This window comes from Musa acuminata, chromosome BXJ1-10, assembly GCF_036884655.1.
Source record: "Musa acuminata AAA Group cultivar baxijiao chromosome BXJ1-10, Cavendish_Baxijiao_AAA, whole genome shotgun sequence".
NCBI classification, from domain to species: domain Eukaryota; kingdom Viridiplantae; phylum Streptophyta; class Magnoliopsida; order Zingiberales; family Musaceae; genus Musa; species Musa acuminata.
In genome coordinates this window covers 29,088,198-29,109,910 of record NC_088336.1, presented here as the reverse complement: position 1 = coordinate 29,109,910, position 21,713 = coordinate 29,088,198, and the positions used below count along the sequence as shown (strand labels likewise).

Here is a 21,713-nt window from a genome sequence, read left to right as displayed (position 1 = left end):
ATGAAGTTTAGAATATCCGAGTTGCAAATAACCCCATGCGATTCATCTTAAGTTCCACTAAAGATCACGACTTCTTCTCTGCAATGATCAAAACATATAATTTTTCACTACATGTCGAGCATTTCGAAATGCAAACAATATGACATCGTAATCTAACGAATCTCAAGTTTGACATCAATGCGTTCACAAGTATGAGCATGAATATTTAGTAAATTCAATTACCATGAGAGAGAGAGAGAGAGAGATTGCACATCCCAAAGATTTGTTTAAGAATCCAGGAAGTTATGTTTTACATGTTTCCAATTGCACTCCACCCTACAGTTGCATCTAACAAACCATTAGCCTAAACGATTGTTCTACTGGCTGGAGACGGGCATGCTATCTTCACTTACTGCAGCATCGGTTTGAGGTGGCGACTTCCTCACAAGGGACTTGGGAAAGTCGAGATCATCTTGCACGCACCTTTGCTGGGGGTGCGAAAGGAGCATACACATCTGCCGGAAGAGGACGCGAGTGAGGCCCTGCCCACTCTCGAAGATGTAGCCTTCATATTCACTTACGTGTTCAAGGGCATCGACTAAGGCATCATATACCTTCTGTGGACAGTTCTCGGAGCTAGGCTTGTCATGGAGATAAAGAACATCCATGGTGAAAAGCTTCTGGCTAACAGGCCATTGATGCTGGGGACAAGCCGATGATCTGCAGTAAATGAGTATCTGCGATTCAAAAAACAAAGATCATAGACATGAAGCTCAGATTGGAGAGTTGGTGACCAAGAGAATACCTGCATGAAGAAACACAATTTCTGTACAGAAAAGAAAATCTTATCTTCTTGGATAACTATACAAGAATTATTTATTGTATTTTATACCAAACAGTTTAAGGAAAAATGAATATGTAATTTAAAGAAAATCAACAACATAAATTAAATTATAACAAGCAATAAATTTGTTATTTGAACACAACCTGACGCTGAGGTATGTAAAATAAAGTAGATTAAAATGAGATATCACTGTGAAGGAAGAAAAAAAAAACAATTACACATGACTTAGTTGTTGGCAGTATAGGGAAGAGTCTGATGGATTGACACAGAAAATGGAGGTACAAAGTGACCTGAATACATTTAGATGATACAGAGACACTTCAGAAGGACTTGGAAAGGATATAATGATAAAGTAGAATTTTTTTAAGAAAAAGCACAAACATGAACAACTGCTTTCATGGCTACAAGCATATGAATGCATGAACATGTATGGTTGCATATAAGTGGGATAGCAATGCCAAAACTGATCCCAACATGAATGACCATGTTTAGTTCCTATTCAAATACTAAGAACTTGGCTTGGAACACTGCTGAAATAAATATGTGCAGAAAATGTGCAGAAACACTGCTGAAATAAATATTCTTCATCCCTTGGCTTGGAACTGTATATTAATTATTAAGTAACATAATTCAGCAGTACACAGTATATCTCTTAAGTAGAAAGTTGGCATATGCATAGAGCCAGATTCTTGTTAAAATAATAACATCACAAATGATGTGAAGCTAAGAAGCATCACCAAGAAACTGAGAAGCGATAGACGTATCTGATGGATTCTATATATTACTTCTCTTAAAAAATAAACTCGACAAATTGATAATAATATAGGAGTTAAATATGCATTCTCATATGAACTCTTGTCCTTAAAGGTTACGCTGAAAGCCTGGAGACATCAAGAAGAAACTCAGAGGCATATAAAATAACCTGAGAGAGAGAGAGAGAGAGAGATTTAAAACCAAATACCACAAAATAGAGATCATCAATTCGTGTAACACATGCTATGACAATAAGCTTATGCATATATGTAAAAACAACAGACTTTAGAAAATCAGATTTACCACTCTGAAGAGACGACCCTGGGCACGAGATTTTTTAGCTTCATGGGCTGCTATGCGAAAAAGTTGTGTGATATCAGCAAGGCCATATGATGAGTCAGCCGCAGTTATTGCTCGAACTGCTGACAGAGCAGAATCAACCTCACTGCTAAATTCCTTTCGGAGCTTTCAAACATCACAAAACAGTCAAGATTTAGTATCAGTAATTCACTGCACAATCCAACAATGATAATTCATGATTTATTGATGGAAATGAGTAACTCTTCTATACAATATAATCCTCCTAACCATAGCAAGCAACAATTTCACCAACCTGCTTATTAATTAATGATACATTGAATCCTAACAAAATGTAAAGTTGTAAAGAAAACTCAAGTAGAATCATAGCATTCTTCCATGAAGCAAAAAAAAAGTGGCAACGTTTTCTCAAACAAAACTTACTCTATGATATTCTATTGCAAAATCTGCACTAACTTGAGGAAAATTTTACTGATTTATGGCCAAATGAAAAGGAAGAGAATTTCCTCCTGAGCATTCTATAATATAAGTTGAACATAAAGAAAGTTATCACCTAATGCACTCTTTATATCAATAACTTTTCCTTGTTCAAAAGGAAGACAAGAAAAATCGCATCAGCAGTCAAAGAGAACAGTGAAGAGAAATCAGGATAGGCCCATGGAAGGGAAGGAGTGGACCTTTAACACAATCAGGATTCAGAAACCATCAATTTCCTATCATTAAGGTAATATTTATTTAAATGATAATCACACAAAGCAAATCAAGTAATCCAAACTTTCCAACCACCATATAGTAAACCATGCATAAAGTTTCCAACAAGTCTCATCTGTTTCCTCCACTTTAATTTTTGAGAAATTCTTATATTGTATATAAATGAATTAATTACTCCCTTCTCTACCTTTCTTAAGGCAATAAAAAATGGGCGACTGTCTGAAAGAAAGGTGTGGAGTAGCAAGAGGAAAAAATATAATACATGGCCAGTAGCAATGAGGTCCTTAGTAGCAATGACAATCTGAAAGAAAGGTGTGGATTAGCAAGAGGAAAAGATATAAAATAAGGCCAGTTTCTGCTTCTCGGTGATAAAAAATCAATGGTAACAGATTCCACTTTACCCTGGCATACAGAATAACTTGTCATTTCTCCAAACAATTGGGTCACATCATTTTCCATGAACAACACGAAAGTTCTTGATCTTCACATAGGTCCATGAATTTTTTCCAAGTCATAAATTGAATATGCAAAGGAGAATATATCATTGATCCAAGTGAAGCAATAAAGAGAAAAGAAGAGTTGTAAGCAAGAGATATAGGAACACGTCATAATGTCGGTATCAAAATATGAACTGTAATTCACGATATTCATTCGCAAAGAGAAAATGGAGGTCCATAATTGCATCTAGCAAACCGAAGGAAAGATTTTGGAGCATGATATATTAAACTATCAACTGAAAAAGTAGAGTTTGATCATGTATCTTAGTAAAACTCACATACTTAAACAGAAGAAATAAGGGTACATACAATTCCGACAAGGAATCAGTAGAAAATAGGGCATAAGTGATTCCTCTGACAAAATTGGTAGACCTTGTCAGCACCTAGTGGTTGATTATCCTCTCTGTTCTCCAGTAGTTGATTATCTTCATGACGTCAAGAACGGTTCCAATTATCCATTTAAAGTACATTGTTCATGCATCGGGAAGTTTCATTTATAATAGTTGTGCTTGCTTTAACTGCAAAAAAAAGATCCCACTCTTGCCTAAATTTGCCTTGTCGATCACGAAACTGTGGCCAATCTTCACTCTCCCTCTCCAAAATAATCATTTTCCTCCATCAATTACTCCCCCCACCCCGACCAAAAAATAAGTCCTAATTCCCATGATCTTACACCAAATCGGCGCCAATAATCAAAAATTACGAACACAGACACATACAAGAGAGTCGTCCCCGTAAACGGAAGGGAAAAGAAACATCGGCATCAACCAAACAAAGAGAAAGGGGAAAAGGGCAAAGTGGGAGGAGGAGAGAAAGGACGAACCCAGGAGACGGACTGGGCGAGGATGGAGAAAGCGAAGCGGTGGTCAGGGTTCATGGAGAGCTTGGTATGGACGAAGAGGAGAAGGGCCTGCTTGATGGCGTCGAGGCGGGTGATGGCGCGGCCCTTCGCCATCTCGGCCTTGGACTCCACGTCCACGTCCACGCAGAAGAGCACGTCCTCGCCGTAGAACCGACATGGCGGCAGCGAATACCGAGGAGGAGCAACCGTTGCGGTGGATCGTAGAGGTATTGCGGCAGTCGCCGGCCCGCCCTCCATAAGCATCGACCCCCCCACAACCTTCCGCTCACGCTCGCTCACCGTCTTGGGTCCTCGGATGGAACCAGCAGCGAGAAGGAAAAGGTCCGGGGTCCGAACACGGGTCCAAATCCGAATCCGAATCCGGATCCGGTTTCGGTTCCCGGCCTAATTCGTCACCCGAATAAGAAACCGATTTGGGTGACCTAATCCCGAATGGAAAATTTCATTTTTTTTTCATATTTCCGCTCCCGTTTAATTGTAATTCCTGAAATGTCTCTCAGACAATTGAAGTAGTAATGTAGAAAGAGAATAAAATATAACTATCAGAATTGTAGAAATACTCTTATTGTGATAAAGGTCTCGCATCTTACAGACTTTAGCTCGCCCTACTAATAGACAATGTGAGAAAATAAATTTTATCTATTTATTTATTTATTTTTTCGATATATTACCATATTCTAATCCTTCTTTATAGGTTAAAATAGTAAAAAATACATAATTATATCAATTTAATAATATATATTATGTCTTCGAATAATATTATGAATTAATAAGCTTTCATCTTAGAGGTTAATCTTTCTAAAATCTTCTATGAGGATTATTTATTAAATAGTAATTCATATTTTTTTATTTTTATTTTCTTTTTATGCTCCTTCAGTAAAGCATAAAACTGACAAGAAACTCAGTCAAATCCAATTAAATCCATTTTATTATGTGACAATTTATGACATATGTAAAGTAACTTATAAATCAATCAAATTTATTTTAAATATATGATAGAAGATTCATCCCACAATAAATGTCATTACCAAAAACATCATAAGCGTATTGAAAAATAATATAAGTTTTTATATTTGGTATGATAACCCAATGAAGATATACTTTTGAAAGGGATCTGACTCCCATCTAAATTCCTATTTTTTTTTAGTATGAGATAGTTTCTATTACATTTTAAGTTTATTTGTTTGAAGGCATATTTTGGTCTCCCGGATTAGTCACCATCGACGTCACATGTCACATCCCAACTAATGTTAGAATTCGACACCGCACACTATCAGAACCCCGTGACGCACGTCAAGCCAGGTTTCGTACCGAGACACTATGCGACACAACTATCCTTATGGCTCAGGGCAGTGTTGTCTGACGTCGCTCAGGCATCCCCTAAAACGCCAACTCATCAGAAAAGTCGTCTCGTCCCACAAGGGTCAGCGACCACATCGAACCGATGCACAACCAATCATCACACAATAGTATATAAACCCTTAGTCGACGCCCTACCAGGGGGAGAGAAAAAAACTCGATATAAAAATACTCCAGTGACTTGCTCGTCGAATGGGCCAAAATCGGGAAACACCCGACAAAGACCATTTTGCAGGAAGGCAGACACCCCGGAATGACGAGCGTCTCAACCCGGGAATTGCCATCCATATACGAGGACGCATTGCCATTCATCCCGGAGTTGGAGAGACATGTCCCACCACAAACAGTGCCTGGGTCGGCAAACCGAGAGACATTGATCAACATCTTCTCACGAGGGCTCAGTCGACTCTGCCAGCCCGACTCTTGCCCGAGTCGCTCCGAAACAGTCAACCCCGTGCGACGAGTGTCTCGACCCAAAAGATACCTTCCATTGCACAAGGGAGAGCAGTGAGTCGACCTGAATCCCGACCAATGCTGACCAACATTCCGTCCCAAGGGCGTGGCCATCTCATCATCCTACTCACTCCACAAGAAGCTTCCAACATCGATCCGCGGACTTAACCGTGTTGACTCATCAGCCACGGTACTTTTATTCACTAACATATAATATTTTTGAATTTATTTACACGTATTTAAATAGACTTATATTATTTTATTGGAGGTGCCAATAAACTATATAAATAACAATATAAATCTTATACAATGTAGAATTGATATTTTAGGATTATGCGGAACATGAGATATCTTTTTGACCAAAAATAGAGATGGAGATATCTCCCAATTCACCCAACAAAATATACCGTCGTCCACTATCTCGACGACGGTTGACTGATATTACGATTAAATAATTACTTGCAAAAAGACTGCGATCAAAAGTATATAGTAAACAATTACTTACCAAAATATTGCTTCGAGGTGAAAGGTTTCAGATACTCCAACAGACATCCCCATTTCTACAACACCGAACAATGACACCTGGGCCCACAACATCGCAAAAACCCATATTGATTTCTGGACTCTTCAATAAATCGTTCCCACTCCACGATAAAAGCACACAAAAATATGTTGGGACTTTGCGACTCCAGTGGACTCGAAAGTCCTGATGTGAATTGCATCAAAGTACGTGCAAATAACCCCATCTCAAACGACTCCCATCAATCAGATGGATCTCGATCCCACGCCACGGAACACAATTGTACACCCACCGATACATCAATTTTATGGTTACGCGTGGGGAGGGGTGGGTTGAATTCTTCGTACGTGATCGTAGGTAGGTGGTGGAATGACTTCATTTTGATCGATCGATCATGTAACATTCATATAAAGATTTAATTATTTTAATAATAATAATAATTTAAATTTAATATATTTAATAAATTAATTATCCCCATCAAAACAGGTCGCGGCCACGTCTCCGTCCGAAGTCGACGGGTCACCGGTCGATAGCCTCGTCACGGGCGCTCAACATGAGAGTCGGCGTCACATCCTCGGAATTCTACCGCGACGCGTCAACGAAAAATCTCTGGCAGGGGACCCACACGGTAGTCTCTGGAGGGAAATTTTTGGTATGCGAAGATTTCATCGTATTTCCGAAAATTCATATATACCCCTCTCAAGTCCGTGAATTTTATATCTACCCCTATGCACGGACGCTACCTATTCTCAATGGTAAATTAAGCATTATACTTCAATATTTTATATTTTGACTAGAAATGTAATTCTATTTAATCTTTCGATTCTGAGCCACCGAGTTTTCGTCACGTACTAATCTACCAAATCGGGGGGGACGACGTAATGCAATAATCTATTTCCGTTTCCGGGGATCTTCCATCCTCTCTCTCGCGCCCTCCCTCCATATGTTCTAAACCCTGCGAAGGCCATCGGCAAGAGAGGGACGTGTAAGCCGATTCCTCTTTCTATCCCCGATGGCGATTTCAGGGGATGGAGAAACCCAAACCTTCGGCCGATCGAGCGAGCCCTCGCCGCCATCCTCGGACCTCCGCCGCCGCCGCCGCACCTCCTCCCCCGCCCCTGCCACCGCCGACTACTCCTCGACGACGAGCTTTCCCGCCTTCGAGGCCTCGACCGTCGATTCCGGAGAGGAGTCCGGCGTCGAGACCAGTTCCGATGCGGATGAGTACCACCGGGTGACTGGTGGCGAGGACGGAGAGGAGAACGTGAGGCCAGCGATGTCGACGGGCAAAAAGGACGTGGATGGGGGTCGCAGGAGCGAGGGGCTGGGAGTGGGAGGTACGGTTCCGCCGCAGTTCTTGTATCGGGCGTCCTCGCCGGCGCACGTAAAAGTGAAGGAGAGTCCTTTGAGTTCGGATGCGATCTTCAGGCAGGTAAGCCTTGTTCTTGATTGGGTTTCCGTTGGATTTGGCCGCGATCAAGTCCTTGGCGCCGATTCGAGAAAGTTGGGTAGACGTGTGTTATTAGCTTTTCGTTCAAGATCCAGTCTCCGGCATTCATGTTGTCATGTAGTCGCAACATTATGTTTTGCTATTAACAATTCTTGCGTGTTTTTGTTTGTGTGCTTTTGAACTTCTGGTTCTGAGTTTTCGTTCATTCTTTACCTTTTCGAAAGCTTTTCATTTGAAGATTTGGTTGTTCTGGACTTCCAACCCTAGCGCGTTGTGTATGACATAATTTTTCTGAGAATGAATCCGAGGTGCCATCTGTAAAATTTTTTAGAGTGCGGATATATGATGCAGTTGAGTGGCTGGTGTCTGTACCGCGGAATATTAATTGTAGGTTAATTCTTACAAGCAATAGAGAGTCCCACACCTTTCACGTTTCATGGTATCTATGTGAGCTCTTTTACCATACGATCAAGCTGAAAAATAAAAGGTGGATTATCTCGATACTCGTTGATACCAACAGCTTTAGATTCAGGTATATAATTTAAAGAAACAATTTATATACAACTGTAGTTCCATGCTCTGTGTAGTCCTTTTGCTTACTTTTTTACTTAGATAATTTATTTAATACTTCTTTATCACATAGTATTTGATATTATCTGATTATTCATCTAAACTTGGCCCCTCTTCAGCTATGGTTTTGGTTCCGTCCTAGTTTGTTGGGAAGCTGAGCATTCTTCCAAATCATTATTTTGCAAAATTACTTGTTAGTGATTTAAATCATAAAAGAAACTCTACAATCTAGAATGTCAGTAGTATCCATGAAGCACCTTTTCTGAAATTAGTTATGTAGTTATTCCTTTTTTAGCTCAAATTTCAGTGTATAGGTTCATATGCAATCTAAAAAGAGCACAACTGACAAATTTTAGAACTACCTTGTACTTTAGTCCTTCCTTTAGTAGGGATATCTTGTATTAAATTATGTCTGATATCTTGTTCTGCGGTCTATTTCACCATGCTTATTGTGTCCAAGTCTCACATGAATCCACATCTTTTACAGAATGATGTGTTATTGATTATACATATATTGTGGTTCATGTTGCATGCTGGCATACTGTGATCTTTTTAGTAATTTGAATGAATTTGACTCGATGATTTCTGAATATGGAAATAGATCTTGTCTTTTTGTGGCGCTTGATGAGATTATATTCTTAATTTGCATTGTTACGCTCGGCTTTTATTCAAAATATGTCTCTGTTTCATGACAGAGCCATGCAGGTCTTTTTAACCTCTGTATAGTAGTGCTGATCGCAGTTAATGGAAGGCTTATCATTGAGAACTTGATGAAGGTTGGTTCTTGTTCTACCTTTTAGCTTAATAGAACCACTATTCAACTTATTCTCTTTTTTCTAGATTTTATACTTGCAGCTATGATCTTATTGTGTGTGCTTTCATGTGTTTTTCCCCTTTTTGTGAGAATATCTATATTTGTACAAGATCCAAGAGTTCATAGAAAGTTATGATGTAATTCTCCTTTTGCAGTATGGTCTTCTTATAAGGGCTGGGTTTTGGTTCAGTTCGAAATCACTGAGAGATTGGCCACTTTTGATGTGCTGGTAATTCTTTTAACTAGCCACCGCTACTACTTCCTAGTACAACTGTAAATTGTATCTGACGTCATTAAATTTCCAGCCTTACACTGCCCCTTTTCTCTCTTGGTGCATTCCTGATTGAAAAACTAGCATGGCACAAGTTTATTACAGAACCAGTAAGTAGGTTCTGATATGACTCCCCTTTTTTTATTTGCTTTATCAGGATCAATTGTTGGACCTTTGAAATTGAAGTGTGATCAAGTTTATGTATTTCAATGTGTATTTCCGTTTGTTTTTCTTATTATCCTCTCCTTGATTATATGCAGTTAGCTATCTCTCTTCATGTGATGTGCACAACCACTGCAATTTCTTATCCAGTTTATGTAATTCTTAGGTAAGGGTTCTCACCTTCCCATTCTCTTGTGCAAATTATTTTTGTTTTTAAGTCATCTTGCAAGGTTCTGAAGCTAATTTTTGAGGAGTGAAGAAAGCATGCTTATATATCTGCTATTGATATGATAATCTGCAAGCCAGGCAACTTTGTTTTACAAAACAAATATTATGTATTCTATGTAAAACTTACAAACCACATGCTACCTGTAGATGCAATACCTCTACTTTGATAGTTTAATATTGTTGACTTGTTGTATTTTTTTTAATTTTTCAATATTGTATTGTTTGCTCTTTTACATATAGTCCCTTGAGCATTATATATTATGTGGTTGTAGTAGTTCTATACTTCTTTTAGTCTGATTTGATTTTTTCAGAAATTTCAAAATATCTATACATATATCTTAATATATCAGCAAAGTAATTAAATAGTCATAGTATTGTTAACTGTTTCCTAGTTCATCAAAGATTTGTCTGATTTTTTTCTTATACCTGATGCGAATAATCTGCAGGTGTGATTCTGCAGTTTTATCTGGCTTCACATTGATGTTCTTTGCATGCATAGTTTGGTTAAAGCTTGTGTCCTTCGCGCATACAAATTATGATATGCGAACAATTGTCAAATCTTCTGATAAGGTAACTTATCATCTTTAAACATAAAATTGCATTTCAGTTGTTAAATTAGCAAGTACTCTTAAGTCTTATTGCTGCTTAATGCAGCTGATTGTTAGTTCATGTTATTAGCTATGGTGTTCTTGTGAGAGAACATGCGAAGTAATCATCTTGAAGGACAACTTGATTTGGGCGTTTCATTTGTATTTTGGACAAAACAATTTTGTTTGAATAACTACAAGAACTTAACAAGTATTTCGTTGTGATGCAATACCTCTTACATCCAGTATGAGTCTAGCCTATGGTTCAGCCGTTCAGGTTTATTAATTTTGCTCAAAGTAAAATACTAATCAGAGGGTTAAACTGATGTAACTTATTTACATTAGGAAGGAGATCCTATTCAGAGAATATTTGTTTCCCTGATAATGATCGTTCTAATTACATTTCTAAAATAATTTCCTATAGTATAAAAGAAAGGCCATTTTGAGATGGCAATTTTCTTGCGATATAGTTCCTTTAGTGCCTTTTGTTGCTTTGTTTTACCTTGGCTTGTGGATTTGGCACTAATTTTGATGGGCTGATGTCAGGTTGTTAGCTGGTAATACAAATTTACCAAATCTTCCATATGCTTTCTCAGTTTTGAGTGTCGACAGCCAGTTGTACATTATGCTAAATCTTCCAGAATGCCTTCTTGATTATGGTTTGTCCTTGTTTGGTAACCTTATTTGATGAGAAAATATTTAGATAATCATCGTGAAGGTTCTAGAATTGTTTTGCTGTATGTGTGGGGAAGGACCAGAGGAAGAGGTTACATGGGATGGCGGAGCAGAGCTTGTTGGTGAGGGAAGAGGGTGTGTGTGAATAAGAGCTGTAAATCGAGGGATCAAACTTCCTTGGTAATAATATGGAGTTCAGTTGATGGATCAATGACTTGTGAGACCAAAATATGACTTCCTGTTGTTGGTGAGGATATTTGCTTATGCTACTTGGTGATAATATGAAGCTCCATTGCGACACTCATCTTAGTTTTCTTTGTGCAAGCTTTTCTTGATCTTACCGGTATGAAAAGATCTATGTTGCAAGAGTCCAAAATTTGTGGGAGTGAGGTACATTTTTATTGTTGTATATTATTTTGATTTACTCTTTCCTGGGTTGATTAGGCTGCCTCTACTCTTAGTTAAGAATATGTATCTTTTTTTATTTTTGAGAAATGATATGGTTCCTTTTTTCTCTGTTTCTTGGTTTGAATTAATGTTCAGCATTTTCTTTTTGTTGTTTTTGTTTTCTTGCTGCATCTTTATTTGATAGCATGTGATGAAACACGGGCTCAGCTTGTTAACATTTCCCTTGGTGCATCTCAAGAATTTTCTCTTATTTTTAGGAGGATGCATCTTTCAACTTCTCAGGCCATGATTTTGAGAAAGGTGTTAGCTTCAAACAATTAGTGGACTTCATGGTAGCTCCCACACTTTGCTATCAGGTATTCCAATTGGGCACTTTTTCTGCTTTGTTAATCTGGTTACTAGTTCTATTTTGGGTACAACTAGTTCTATTTTCCCTTTTCCATGAGATCTATATTGTTTATTCTTTTGTGCAAACTTTGAATTAGTCACCTATTTTCTGTTTCCTTAAAAATCTGGTATAACTGTTTTATATCGTACAAGTGGAAGCATGTGATGAAAATAAACCAAATTGTGATTCATAATTTCATACCATATCAAGAACCTTATTTCGACGAAGAATCTTTATATGGATATAAGTAGAAGAAAAAGGCAAAACATTTCCTTTTCTCATCAGAATGAGACTGAGATAGTGATCATGGATTATGATTTATCTGTGGAAGATACTCTTTCACATTGATCATGTGTTCTTAGTTTTGTAAGCAAATGATTGGTTGGATAGTCATAAAATTTAGACTGATGATGGCCATAGCTAAACAAACCACATATAATGAGTGGGTACTTAAGGTGTAAGTCTTGCAACAGGAAATCAAAGAGAATGGGATACTTTAGATGAGAGTTTCCTTCTCTTTTAGTTATAAGTCTGAATGACCGGAAAAGAAGATATCAGTCTCCTAAGAATAGAAGTTCCTTCAAGAGTAATCCCATATTACATATTATTTGATAAGAATTGAACCTGCACTTTATTTTACCTCCTAATTTTCTGAATATCTACTTGATTGATTTTTTCCAGAATTTAATTTACAGTTTGTGCTATGCTTAGCTTGATCCTACAACAATACAACTGAAAAGGGTTTCCGTAGATTATTTGGTGTTTTCATTATAGTGATTGATGTATGTTATATTAGGGATATATACACTGCATACATGCCTTAAGCAAATTTTCTTTCAGAATAATTGCATTTGCAATATGTTAGAGGTGGCTTCCATTAAGCATAAATTTAGGATCATAGGTAGATCGAAGTACTATGTACTTGGATAAGAAAGGTGAATTACTTCAGATTAGAGACCTTAGAAGAGGAAGAAAAAGAAGAGAGGATCTTATGTGACCCCAGATTGTTGGGAATTAGATTTTTAGTTGTTGTATACATACAATATTTCATCCTATATGTCTCAAATTTCATTACTTGGTCAACATTATTTGAGCAGTCCAGATAGATTCCCAAAATTTTCTTGTTTGCTTTCTATCTGTATGATAGTATTTCCTGACTTTTTTGTTTAAGCTTGCTTGCTACTAGATCAGTATTATGTCGTCTGCATATACATCTGACAGGCAATCTTTTGGGTTGATCTATTAATTCCATTGAGCACAAAGCTTGATTAGTAAGCAGCTCCTCTGATACAGAATTTGATAATTCGCATATTATGTAGCAAAATTATCCTCGTACAATGTGCATTAGAAAGGGTTGGGTGATCCGTCAGCTTGTTAAATTGGTGATCTGTACAGGTTTAATGGGCTTCATTATCGAGCAAGTAAGTGTTCTTATATATATTTATTCTACATAATTTCTTCTAATACATTACATTCGATGAGTAGATTTTTCTTTTCCTTTTGCAGTACATCAACCCAATTGTCAAGAATTCTGAACACCCTTTGAAAGGGAATCTTCTGTCTGCTATAGAAAGAGTGTTGAAGTTGTCGGTGCCAACTTTGTACGTGTGGCTTTGCATGTTCTATTGCTTTTTTCATCTATGGTAAGTTGGATTTTATGATATTATAAAATATTTTTCTTACTTTTCAAATAAAATTTCCTTAGAAAAAATGTTGACAGATAAAACATGAAAAATCTACTTTATGAACATGTTTCTTATTTAATGTAAAATCTCCTTGTTTTTGTAATTGATTGTGGACCAATGGACAAAACATTCAGATAAATCTTATAAATTACTAATGAATTCATTTTTTAGTGTGTGTGTTTTTTTTTCTATATAGAAACTGTTCAAGATTACATGAGTTGAAATAGTTACATCTTGAACTAGAAAAAGGGCTATCTTCCCTATGCAGGCTAAATATTCTTGCTGAGCTCCTCTGTTTTGGTGATCGTGAGTTCTACAAAGATTGGTGGAATGCAAAAACAGTTGAAGAGGTACGTTATGACGTGTACTAATTTTACCCTTTTACATATCGTAGAGTAGAATAAACTAGTATCAACAATTTTTAATCCCTTCTTTTTGTCTGTTATTTGCATGCACTTTATTGGGACTGCACCAGTATTGGAGAATGTGGAACATGGTACATCTCTTGCCTTTAAGTTACATACATGCTAGTTAATACCTTAGCTACAAATAAATTGAAAAAATGTTTCTTTTGAGAGCATAATTTTACTTGTCCTTCATGATAGAAGACAGACTTTGCATTTTAAGAGTTACATTGTTATTTGTTTTGTGTCTACGGACAATAGGGCCTTCTGCTAGGTTACATACTGGCTTCCTATGTTCTCATCTTTCATGCAGACATGTTGAAATTTTTTTGGCTTTATTTTAATCACATTTGTTGAAGACCTACAGAATAAGTTCCAATAGCAATTCTGTAGTTCCATGAAACAATTCAATTGAAGACATCATGTTACTGTTACTAAAATAAAATAATAGAATTTTCTTTATTCTTGTTACAGTTACTACATGTATAAAATTAAACAGACACTTCTTATAGTATTCATCTTGTGTGCAGTGTTGTCCTTTGAGACAATAATGAACAACTTGTCATATTATTGTTAATGAGGTTTGCCAAGTTCAAAGCTTATCTATGAGGTGGTTTTCCATCAATTACAGTGGACAGTTATTGTTTGTATTCACCTTTTTTTTGTAGTGGTTTTTGAATTTAGATATATTGACTAGAAAAAGCAATCAGATATTATAAGGTGATTTTCTTATTCACAGGCATATTTTTTACTTTTTGGTATTGTCTGGAATTTGATGCCTTTATGTTGCTTATATCTTTCATAAACATGATACTTGCTAGTATTTGTAGTAATGCTGCTCTAAAGAATCATTTTCTGATCATATACAGCCTGTCCATAAATGGATGATTCGCCATATATACCTTCCCTGCGTACGCAATGGCTTACCAAAGGTAATGTTTCTGATGTTGCTTTCAGATAATGACCTCTAGTCTTGGTTTAGTTGCCTTATTTTCTCTATTATGATCCATCAACACATGCTTGCTTAATTCTTGTGAAGGAAATTTAATAAACATAGATTAATTATGCTTCTAGTGTAGCTACTGTTTTTTTTGTCTTGTTTGAGACTATCTTTTGGCAAATGGAGATCATATCTGAAAATTATACCAAAATCCTAGGAGATTGGTTAAGAACACTTCCCCCCTCCCATCTCTCTACTATGATTCCTGTCCCTCTATATCTAAAGTATCGACAGATAATTGGCTACATGGCTTATATTCAACTGACATACAGTAAGTGAAATTGTTAAATTATTTTTCCTCTAAAAGGACTGATGATGTGAAAATTTGACTTGCATTGGATCTTGCTTGTGGATAACTTTTTTGAGGAATTGATGCCTTAATGCAGAATATGTGGAGTAGTTATATTCTTTATTGTCTTCAGCTATCAAGTTTGATCTGGTACAAGATTTGTTGAAACCAAGTCATTCTTTTCTTTTTAATTTGTGATTTTTGTATTTGTAATATTTCATCACAGGGAGTTGCTGTTTTCATTTCCTTCTTCGTCTCTGCTGTATTTCATGAGGTACTGCATTTGCTTTTCTGAACTACTGAGTGAATTTTCTTCTTTCGTTTTATTTGTTCTTTAATATATTTCACTGTTTTATGATTAGATATCCTAGTGGTGAAAGCTTTTAGCTCAACAAGTTCAGTTTATTCTGTTATGTTTTTACCCAAGTTCAGTTCAAAATTCACACGTCTTTATTGCTGCAGAAACATCTTTGAATTGACACACGAATGTGCACTTGATTCTTGAAATTAGTAAATGTCTCCATATAGGTTGGAGAACTATAGATGGCTATGGTCAGCGTCAATACTAGCATGCCGTATGTGTTTCTTGTCAGATCTCCAGAATTGAGATCTGACTTCAGTAAATTTAGGGTTGGACCCATAAGTAAATTTATTCAGTATGCTTGCACAGATTCTATTATCGGATAAAATGGTGTTTATGTGTTGAACTACATTTGACCTGGGAATGTAAGATATCTGGTCTTTGCCTGAAGGGCAAGCTAAGAGAAGGAACTGCCAATATTGAGCTGTTTGCCAGTTTATTTGGTTCTTTTGAAATCAGTATAAAAACAGTGGAAAAAGGAAGGATGAATTAGACTTCATTCATAAAATTGCTCCGACATGGTTCATTTAACATTGGACATTAAGATTTTGTATGGTTTCCCATTGGTATTGTAATTTTAACTTTTTGAAGCATTTGTTTATTAGTGTTGAGTTGTCATGGCACATCATCCATTCTGTCATCTAATCGCATATATGGTAGTGCCTAGATAATATCATAATACACTATAAAAATGCACTATCATATATGCGATCAAATTGTATCCATATGGGTTCAACCAGCTTTGAAGGATGATGTTGCGGCGATGCTACAGCATCAAGCATTTAGTTTTTCAGAAAATTTACTCATTCACTGTGTCCGGTGTCATGTTTGGTCAGCTGCTTCATGATTTCATGTGGAATCCTCAGCCCTAGGCCTATCCACGATAGAGGATTGCCTTCTCATGGCAGGGAAGGTTAAGTACTGTATTGTGCTAGTCAACAAAGGTCAAAAGTTTGCCTAACCATGCATGGCATAATATCACCATTCAACATGTGACGTGGTTTGGCAGATGCTGATTGGTATGGCAATCCTCGCGTAGCACCTAGACTGTGCTCTTATTTAGCACATGTCTCTTATTGAGTGTTTTGAGCAGTGTTCTGATGTTTAATTGTTATCTCACCTCTATGGTTGTGCAGTAGCATCTTTTTGAGAAATCTTATCTTTTGCTTTTGCTTTTGCCACTATCTCCTGCTTAAATTGTCTTGAAAGTTTCAGAGTTGATCAGTTATTTGCTCTACCATTATCTTAATTATCTGCGAAACAATTTGACTTTTGCAGCTGTGTGGTTCTGTTCCATGCCACATATTCAAGTTTTGGGCATTTATAGGAATAATGTTTCAGGTACAAAATTATCAAAATGGTGTTTACTTATCCTAGAAATCTATTAAACTTGTGCTTTATTTGTGAGTGATTTTTTGTGGTTACTAATGCATTATTGGAATCCAATTTAGCTCAGTGACAAAACTTTCATGTAGCCAACCAAATAGTTGGGACATTACGGCTTCTTCTTGATGTTGTTGCACTGTTGCAATCTGATTTCCTGTTTGATAATGAAATCATGACGTAAAAAAGTCATGGAAATTATTTGCCTTTAGTGTTGAGATGAATTCCGATTCTGTTATAATAGGGTGAACTACAATTAGCACGCTCTCCATCTTTCAAAACCAAGTGCAGTGATTCCATGCTTTTGCATAATATTAAATCTGAAAAATTGTGCAAGATAAGATTATTTACAGGCTGTCATTGAGATGCTTTAGCAAAAAAAATATCTTTATCAAGCCCCAGCAGGGATGGATATATGGTTTACTGTGGCAATAATCTGATAACCATTATAAGTTTATCTTTGAGTATTTGTATTTGTTTCCACTTTTTTTAAGTTCATTCCTAAAATGTTTTTTAGCATTAGCAACACTCACACAGTGGCTTCCACATAAAGGTTGAGGCAATTGGCATATAGTAGAAGGTAGCTTCTTAGTCTTGTCATTTGCTCTCAGTACAACACTATTGTAGAACAATGCTGAAGGAAAGTCACTTTGTACAAGGATTGCCTTGTCGAGCCATGTTGGTTAGAACAAGGGTGTATCGACCGGTACAGCACAATTTGTCCATGGCACCAATAGCAATCGATGGTGGGTTTAGAGTAATGACTTGGCCCTTTCATGTGCGCATCCTTGTTCCTTTTTCACTTGTTTTATTCTTATTTTTAGATAAAAATAAAAACAATGAATTAAATAAATGCATCTAGTGAAAGAGGGGCAATGTATTAACTCTTTTATTATCTTGACCCAATATTGATGATTTAGGTTCTGTTTCTCTAATGTGACACTATATATCGCCCCTCACACACAAACCGGAAGAGTATAGTACTTGCTTTTTTCTATAGAAATCATCCAACAAACTGCTTGTTATGGCTGGTCAAATATGGGTGACTTTTGCCTAATACTTGAAGAATGAATGATGCTATCTTTCACTAAATGCTTTCTATTGTTTTTTTTTCTTTTGGGCAGATCCCGTTAGTCATCCTGACAAACTACCTCCAGAATAAATTCAAGAGTACAATGGTACGTTTACTTTCATGGTTTTTCATCATGTGTTTCCGCTTTAAAATCATAGAGATGATCCGTGCCATTTTCTCGTTTTTGTTTGAATCTTTTTTTGCAAACAAAGGTAAGAAGAACAGAAGAAAAGAAGGGAAAGAAAAAAAAAAAAAGACTGACTACTTTTACATATATCGAAAATTGGCAGGTTGGGAACATGATATTTTGGTTCTTCTTCTGCATTCTTGGACAACCAATGTGTGTCCTCTTGTACTACCATGACGTGATGAACAGGAAAGTGAACACGTAGAGTTCTTCGAAGAAAAGTTTATACCTGACTCGGCACATGTAGTTTTACTAGATATCCTTTGCGAAGGCGGTCGTTTTAAAGATCTTATACCCTTTTGTATAGAACATTATTGAAAGTGTTAGACACATACTCCACTGTTGACATGATTTTTGTGAAACCCAAGCTCTTGTGCTGCACATGGCAAAGGGTGATCGATCGGTAGTTATTGTGCTGCTCTTTTTTATCACGCCCTCTTAACCTTCGATGCAATGTTATCATTTATCAGTGGGCGATCGCCTGTTACTCGGTCAATGGTTAGGGAAGCACCCAAGTCAACGGGTAGGTTGTCGGTTGGTGTTCGATGGGTCACCACCCCGGCCGACCCCGATGTCCTCTCAGAAACAATCTTACGAAACATTTAGCATACGTCGCGTGATATTAATAATGTTTAACATCAAGAATTTTTTATGGCCGCACGCAGATGCAAGTTGAAAGCTACTCCTCGGTGGATGCTGCCACTACACGACATATTATATCTTAAACATTTGTCTAAGAAAGTGATCCGAGGTGAATGACGACAGAATCGATGCCAAGGTATCTTCTGCTTTCGATGATACCCAGCATCTTCCCCCCTATTAATTTCAACGGAGAACATCATCTCGGTACAAGACGATGACTAGTGGTGCTTCTAACCTTTTCTCGGTTTCCATGTCGTGATGATTTCTCCACTTCCATGTTTGGGATCCTGGTGCTGCATTGCGGTGCACCAGTCAGTCTTGATGAACAACTCGATGTTCTGAGAGCTAGAGCTTGTTTGTGACGCCAGAGAGCATCGTGTAAGAGAGTTCTCTCCAGCTCGGTTGTCGATTGTGACATGGAGATGGGTAGTACTACTATTACGCTTGGATGGGCGGGATACGCCTTCGCCTTGGTGGCCTTTCTGGTTGGGTTCTTGATGTACTTGTATGCACCGTCCTGGGGAGTGAGGAAGGTGCCCGGGCCTCCGACGATCCCCCTCCTCGGCCACCTTCCCTTGCTCGCAAAGCATGGACCGGACGTGTTCAGCGTTCTTGCTCAGACCTACGGTCCCGTCTTCAGGTGTGTGGGCTGCTCCTCTGTCGTTGTTTTGTGATTTTACTACGTTTCGGAGATCCATATATGCTTGCGGGAGTAGATGATGAGGTCCTATGCGAGTTAAGATCGGAGTTGTGGAATGGCGCCTAATCCGATCGAACTCTCTCACATGTTTTGCTTTGTGAAAGGTTCCATATGGGGAGGCAGCCGATGGTGATCGTTGCTGACCCAGAACTGTGCAAACAGGTTGGCATCAAAAAGTTCAAGAGCGTCCCCAATCGAAGCCTGCCTACTCCCATCTCTGGATCGCCTCTCCACCAGAAGGGCCTTTTCTTCACAAGGTAGTAGGCAGCAGCCACCATCCAAGCTATTCCGCCACCACCGAGCCACTCAAAATAGTTGAACTGCCTTGACTGCAGGGATTCAAGGTGGTCTGCTATGAGAAACACCATCATCTCCCTCTACCAACCCACGCACCTGGCCGGCCTGATCCCCACCATGCAATCCTACATCGACTCCGCAACACGACACCTTTCCTCGACCCAAAAAGACGACGTGACCTTCTCCGACCTGTCCCTCAGACTCGCCACCGATGTCATCGGTGAAGCCGCCTTTGGCGTCGACTTTGGCCTCTCCGGAGGAAGCCCACCTGATGGCGAGCGTAGCAAAGATGGCGAAGTCTCTGAGTTCATCAAAGAGCATATATACTCCACCACCTCCCTCAAGATGGATCTATCCGGCTCCTTCTCCATCGTGCTGGGCCTCCTCGTTCCTGCACTCCAAGAGCCAGTCCGGCAGCTCCTGAAAAGAATTCCTGGCACAGCCGACTGGAAGATACACCAGACGAACCTAAAGCTGAGCAAGAGACTGGAGGAGATCGTCGCCAAGAGGGCATCCGAGCGGGCCAGAGGCTCCAAGGACTTCTTGTCGGCTATCCTGAACGCCAGGGACTCCGATGGAGCATCGAGGAAGCTCTTCACGTCCGATTACATCAGCGCGCTCGCTTACGAGCACCTCCTCGCCGGCTCAGCCACCACTTCCTTCACGCTGTCGTCGGTCCTTTACCTCGTCTCCGAGCATCCGGAAGTCGAGCAAAAACTGCTACGGGAGATCGATGGATTCGGCCCGAGTGATCTGATTCCGACTTTTGATGACCTGCAGCACGAGTTCCCCTACCTCGATCAGGTTTCACCTCCGCAAACTGGGACCTTTTTCTCACCCACTCCTTCATGTTGGATCGACTTAGAAACATGCAATTACTCTGCCTGGGAGCTTACTACGATGCTCCTTAATTATACTCGTGAAAGTGCGCTTCAATCTTTCGGTTGCAGATCATAAAAGAGGCGATGAGATTCTACACGGTGTCTCCGCTCGTCGCGAGAGAAACATCTCAGCCGGTCGAGGTCGGAGGCTTTCTCCTCCCCAAGGTATGGTATAGTGCGAGCGACGCACGATTGCTCAGAACCGAAGATTCACGACTGCGATGCTGTTTCTTTTCCCTAATCCAAAACATCAGAGGAATATATGTATAGGATCGATCTATATATATCTGTGAAACGATTGCAGGGTACATGGGTTTGGCTGGCACCGGGAGTCTTGGCCAAGGACCCAAAGCACTTCCCGGAGCCCCACTTGTTCCGGCCCGAGAGGTTTGATCCGGCGTGCGACGAAGAGAAGCAGAGGCATCCGTATGCGCACATCCCCTTCGGAATCGGACCCAGGGCATGCATCGGGCAGAAGTTCTCGTTGCAGGAGATCAAGTTGGCGGTCATACATCTCTACCGCCGTTATGTATTCAGACACTCCCCAAGCATGGAATCTCCCTTGGAATTCCAATATGGCGTCGTCCTCAACTTCAAGCATGGCGTCAAGCTTCGTGTCATTCGCAGATCCGAAGCCTTCCATGTGATAATCTAACCGATGTATTATTGGGTAAAAACTTAAATTCATGCACAAATAATAATATTATCGTGCATAAATAAAACTTATAATTTGATCCATCGATAGATGGCTTAAGGGTTCCTTAAAAAAACCATAAATAAAATTCTAGTTTGTCTTCCTTATTTTTTTTTCTTTTTTTCTACATAAATTATCAATGAAAATATGGTAATGGTGGAGAGTAGATAGAAACGATTACTTCCATTAAAACATTGATTCAGAGTATCGATCCATTATAAAACAATACCATAATTCAAATCAAATTTAAACATTTATTAATTCAGAAC

General features: G+C 38.5%; 3 protein-coding genes across 3 annotated transcripts; 2 read left to right on the top strand and 1 right to left on the bottom strand.

Annotated features, from left to right (window-relative positions):
• Nucleotides 1-192: 192 nt before the first annotated feature.
• LOC103968849 (uncharacterized) lies at nt 193-4,262 on the bottom strand. The gene is made up of 3 exons (XM_065087662.1): nt 3,926-4,262; nt 1,880-2,041; nt 193-716 (listed from the first exon to the last, which is right to left on the bottom strand). Exons 1-3 carry the CDS (start codon nt 4,205-4,207, stop codon nt 357-359), a joined length of 804 nt encoding a protein of 267 aa, XP_064943734.1. The 5' UTR covers nt 4,208-4,262; the 3' UTR covers nt 193-356.
• A 2,880-nt stretch (nt 4,263-7,142) lies between these two features.
• On the top strand, nt 7,143-18,658 carry LOC103968850 (diacylglycerol O-acyltransferase 1-2). Its single transcript, XM_009382183.3, has 16 exons — nt 7,143-7,728; nt 9,012-9,092; nt 9,286-9,359; nt 9,436-9,511; nt 9,662-9,729; nt 10,238-10,361; nt 11,719-11,817; nt 13,169-13,270; nt 13,356-13,492; nt 13,803-13,884; nt 14,010-14,030; nt 14,808-14,870; nt 15,454-15,501; nt 16,867-16,929; nt 18,096-18,149; nt 18,334-18,658. Exons 1-16 carry the CDS (start codon nt 7,309-7,311, stop codon nt 18,433-18,435), a joined length of 1,614 nt encoding a protein of 537 aa, XP_009380458.2. The 5' UTR covers nt 7,143-7,308; the 3' UTR covers nt 18,436-18,658.
• A 397-nt stretch (nt 18,659-19,055) lies between these two features.
• On the top strand, nt 19,056-21,551 carry LOC135596016 (cytochrome P450 711A1-like). The gene is made up of 5 exons (XM_065087660.1): nt 19,056-19,512; nt 19,677-19,829; nt 19,908-20,673; nt 20,820-20,915; nt 21,055-21,551. The coding sequence occupies exons 1-5, from the start codon at nt 19,289-19,291 to the stop codon at nt 21,403-21,405; spliced, it is 1,590 nt and encodes a 529-aa protein (XP_064943732.1). The 5' UTR covers nt 19,056-19,288; the 3' UTR covers nt 21,406-21,551.
• Nucleotides 21,552-21,713: the final 162 nt, after the last annotated feature.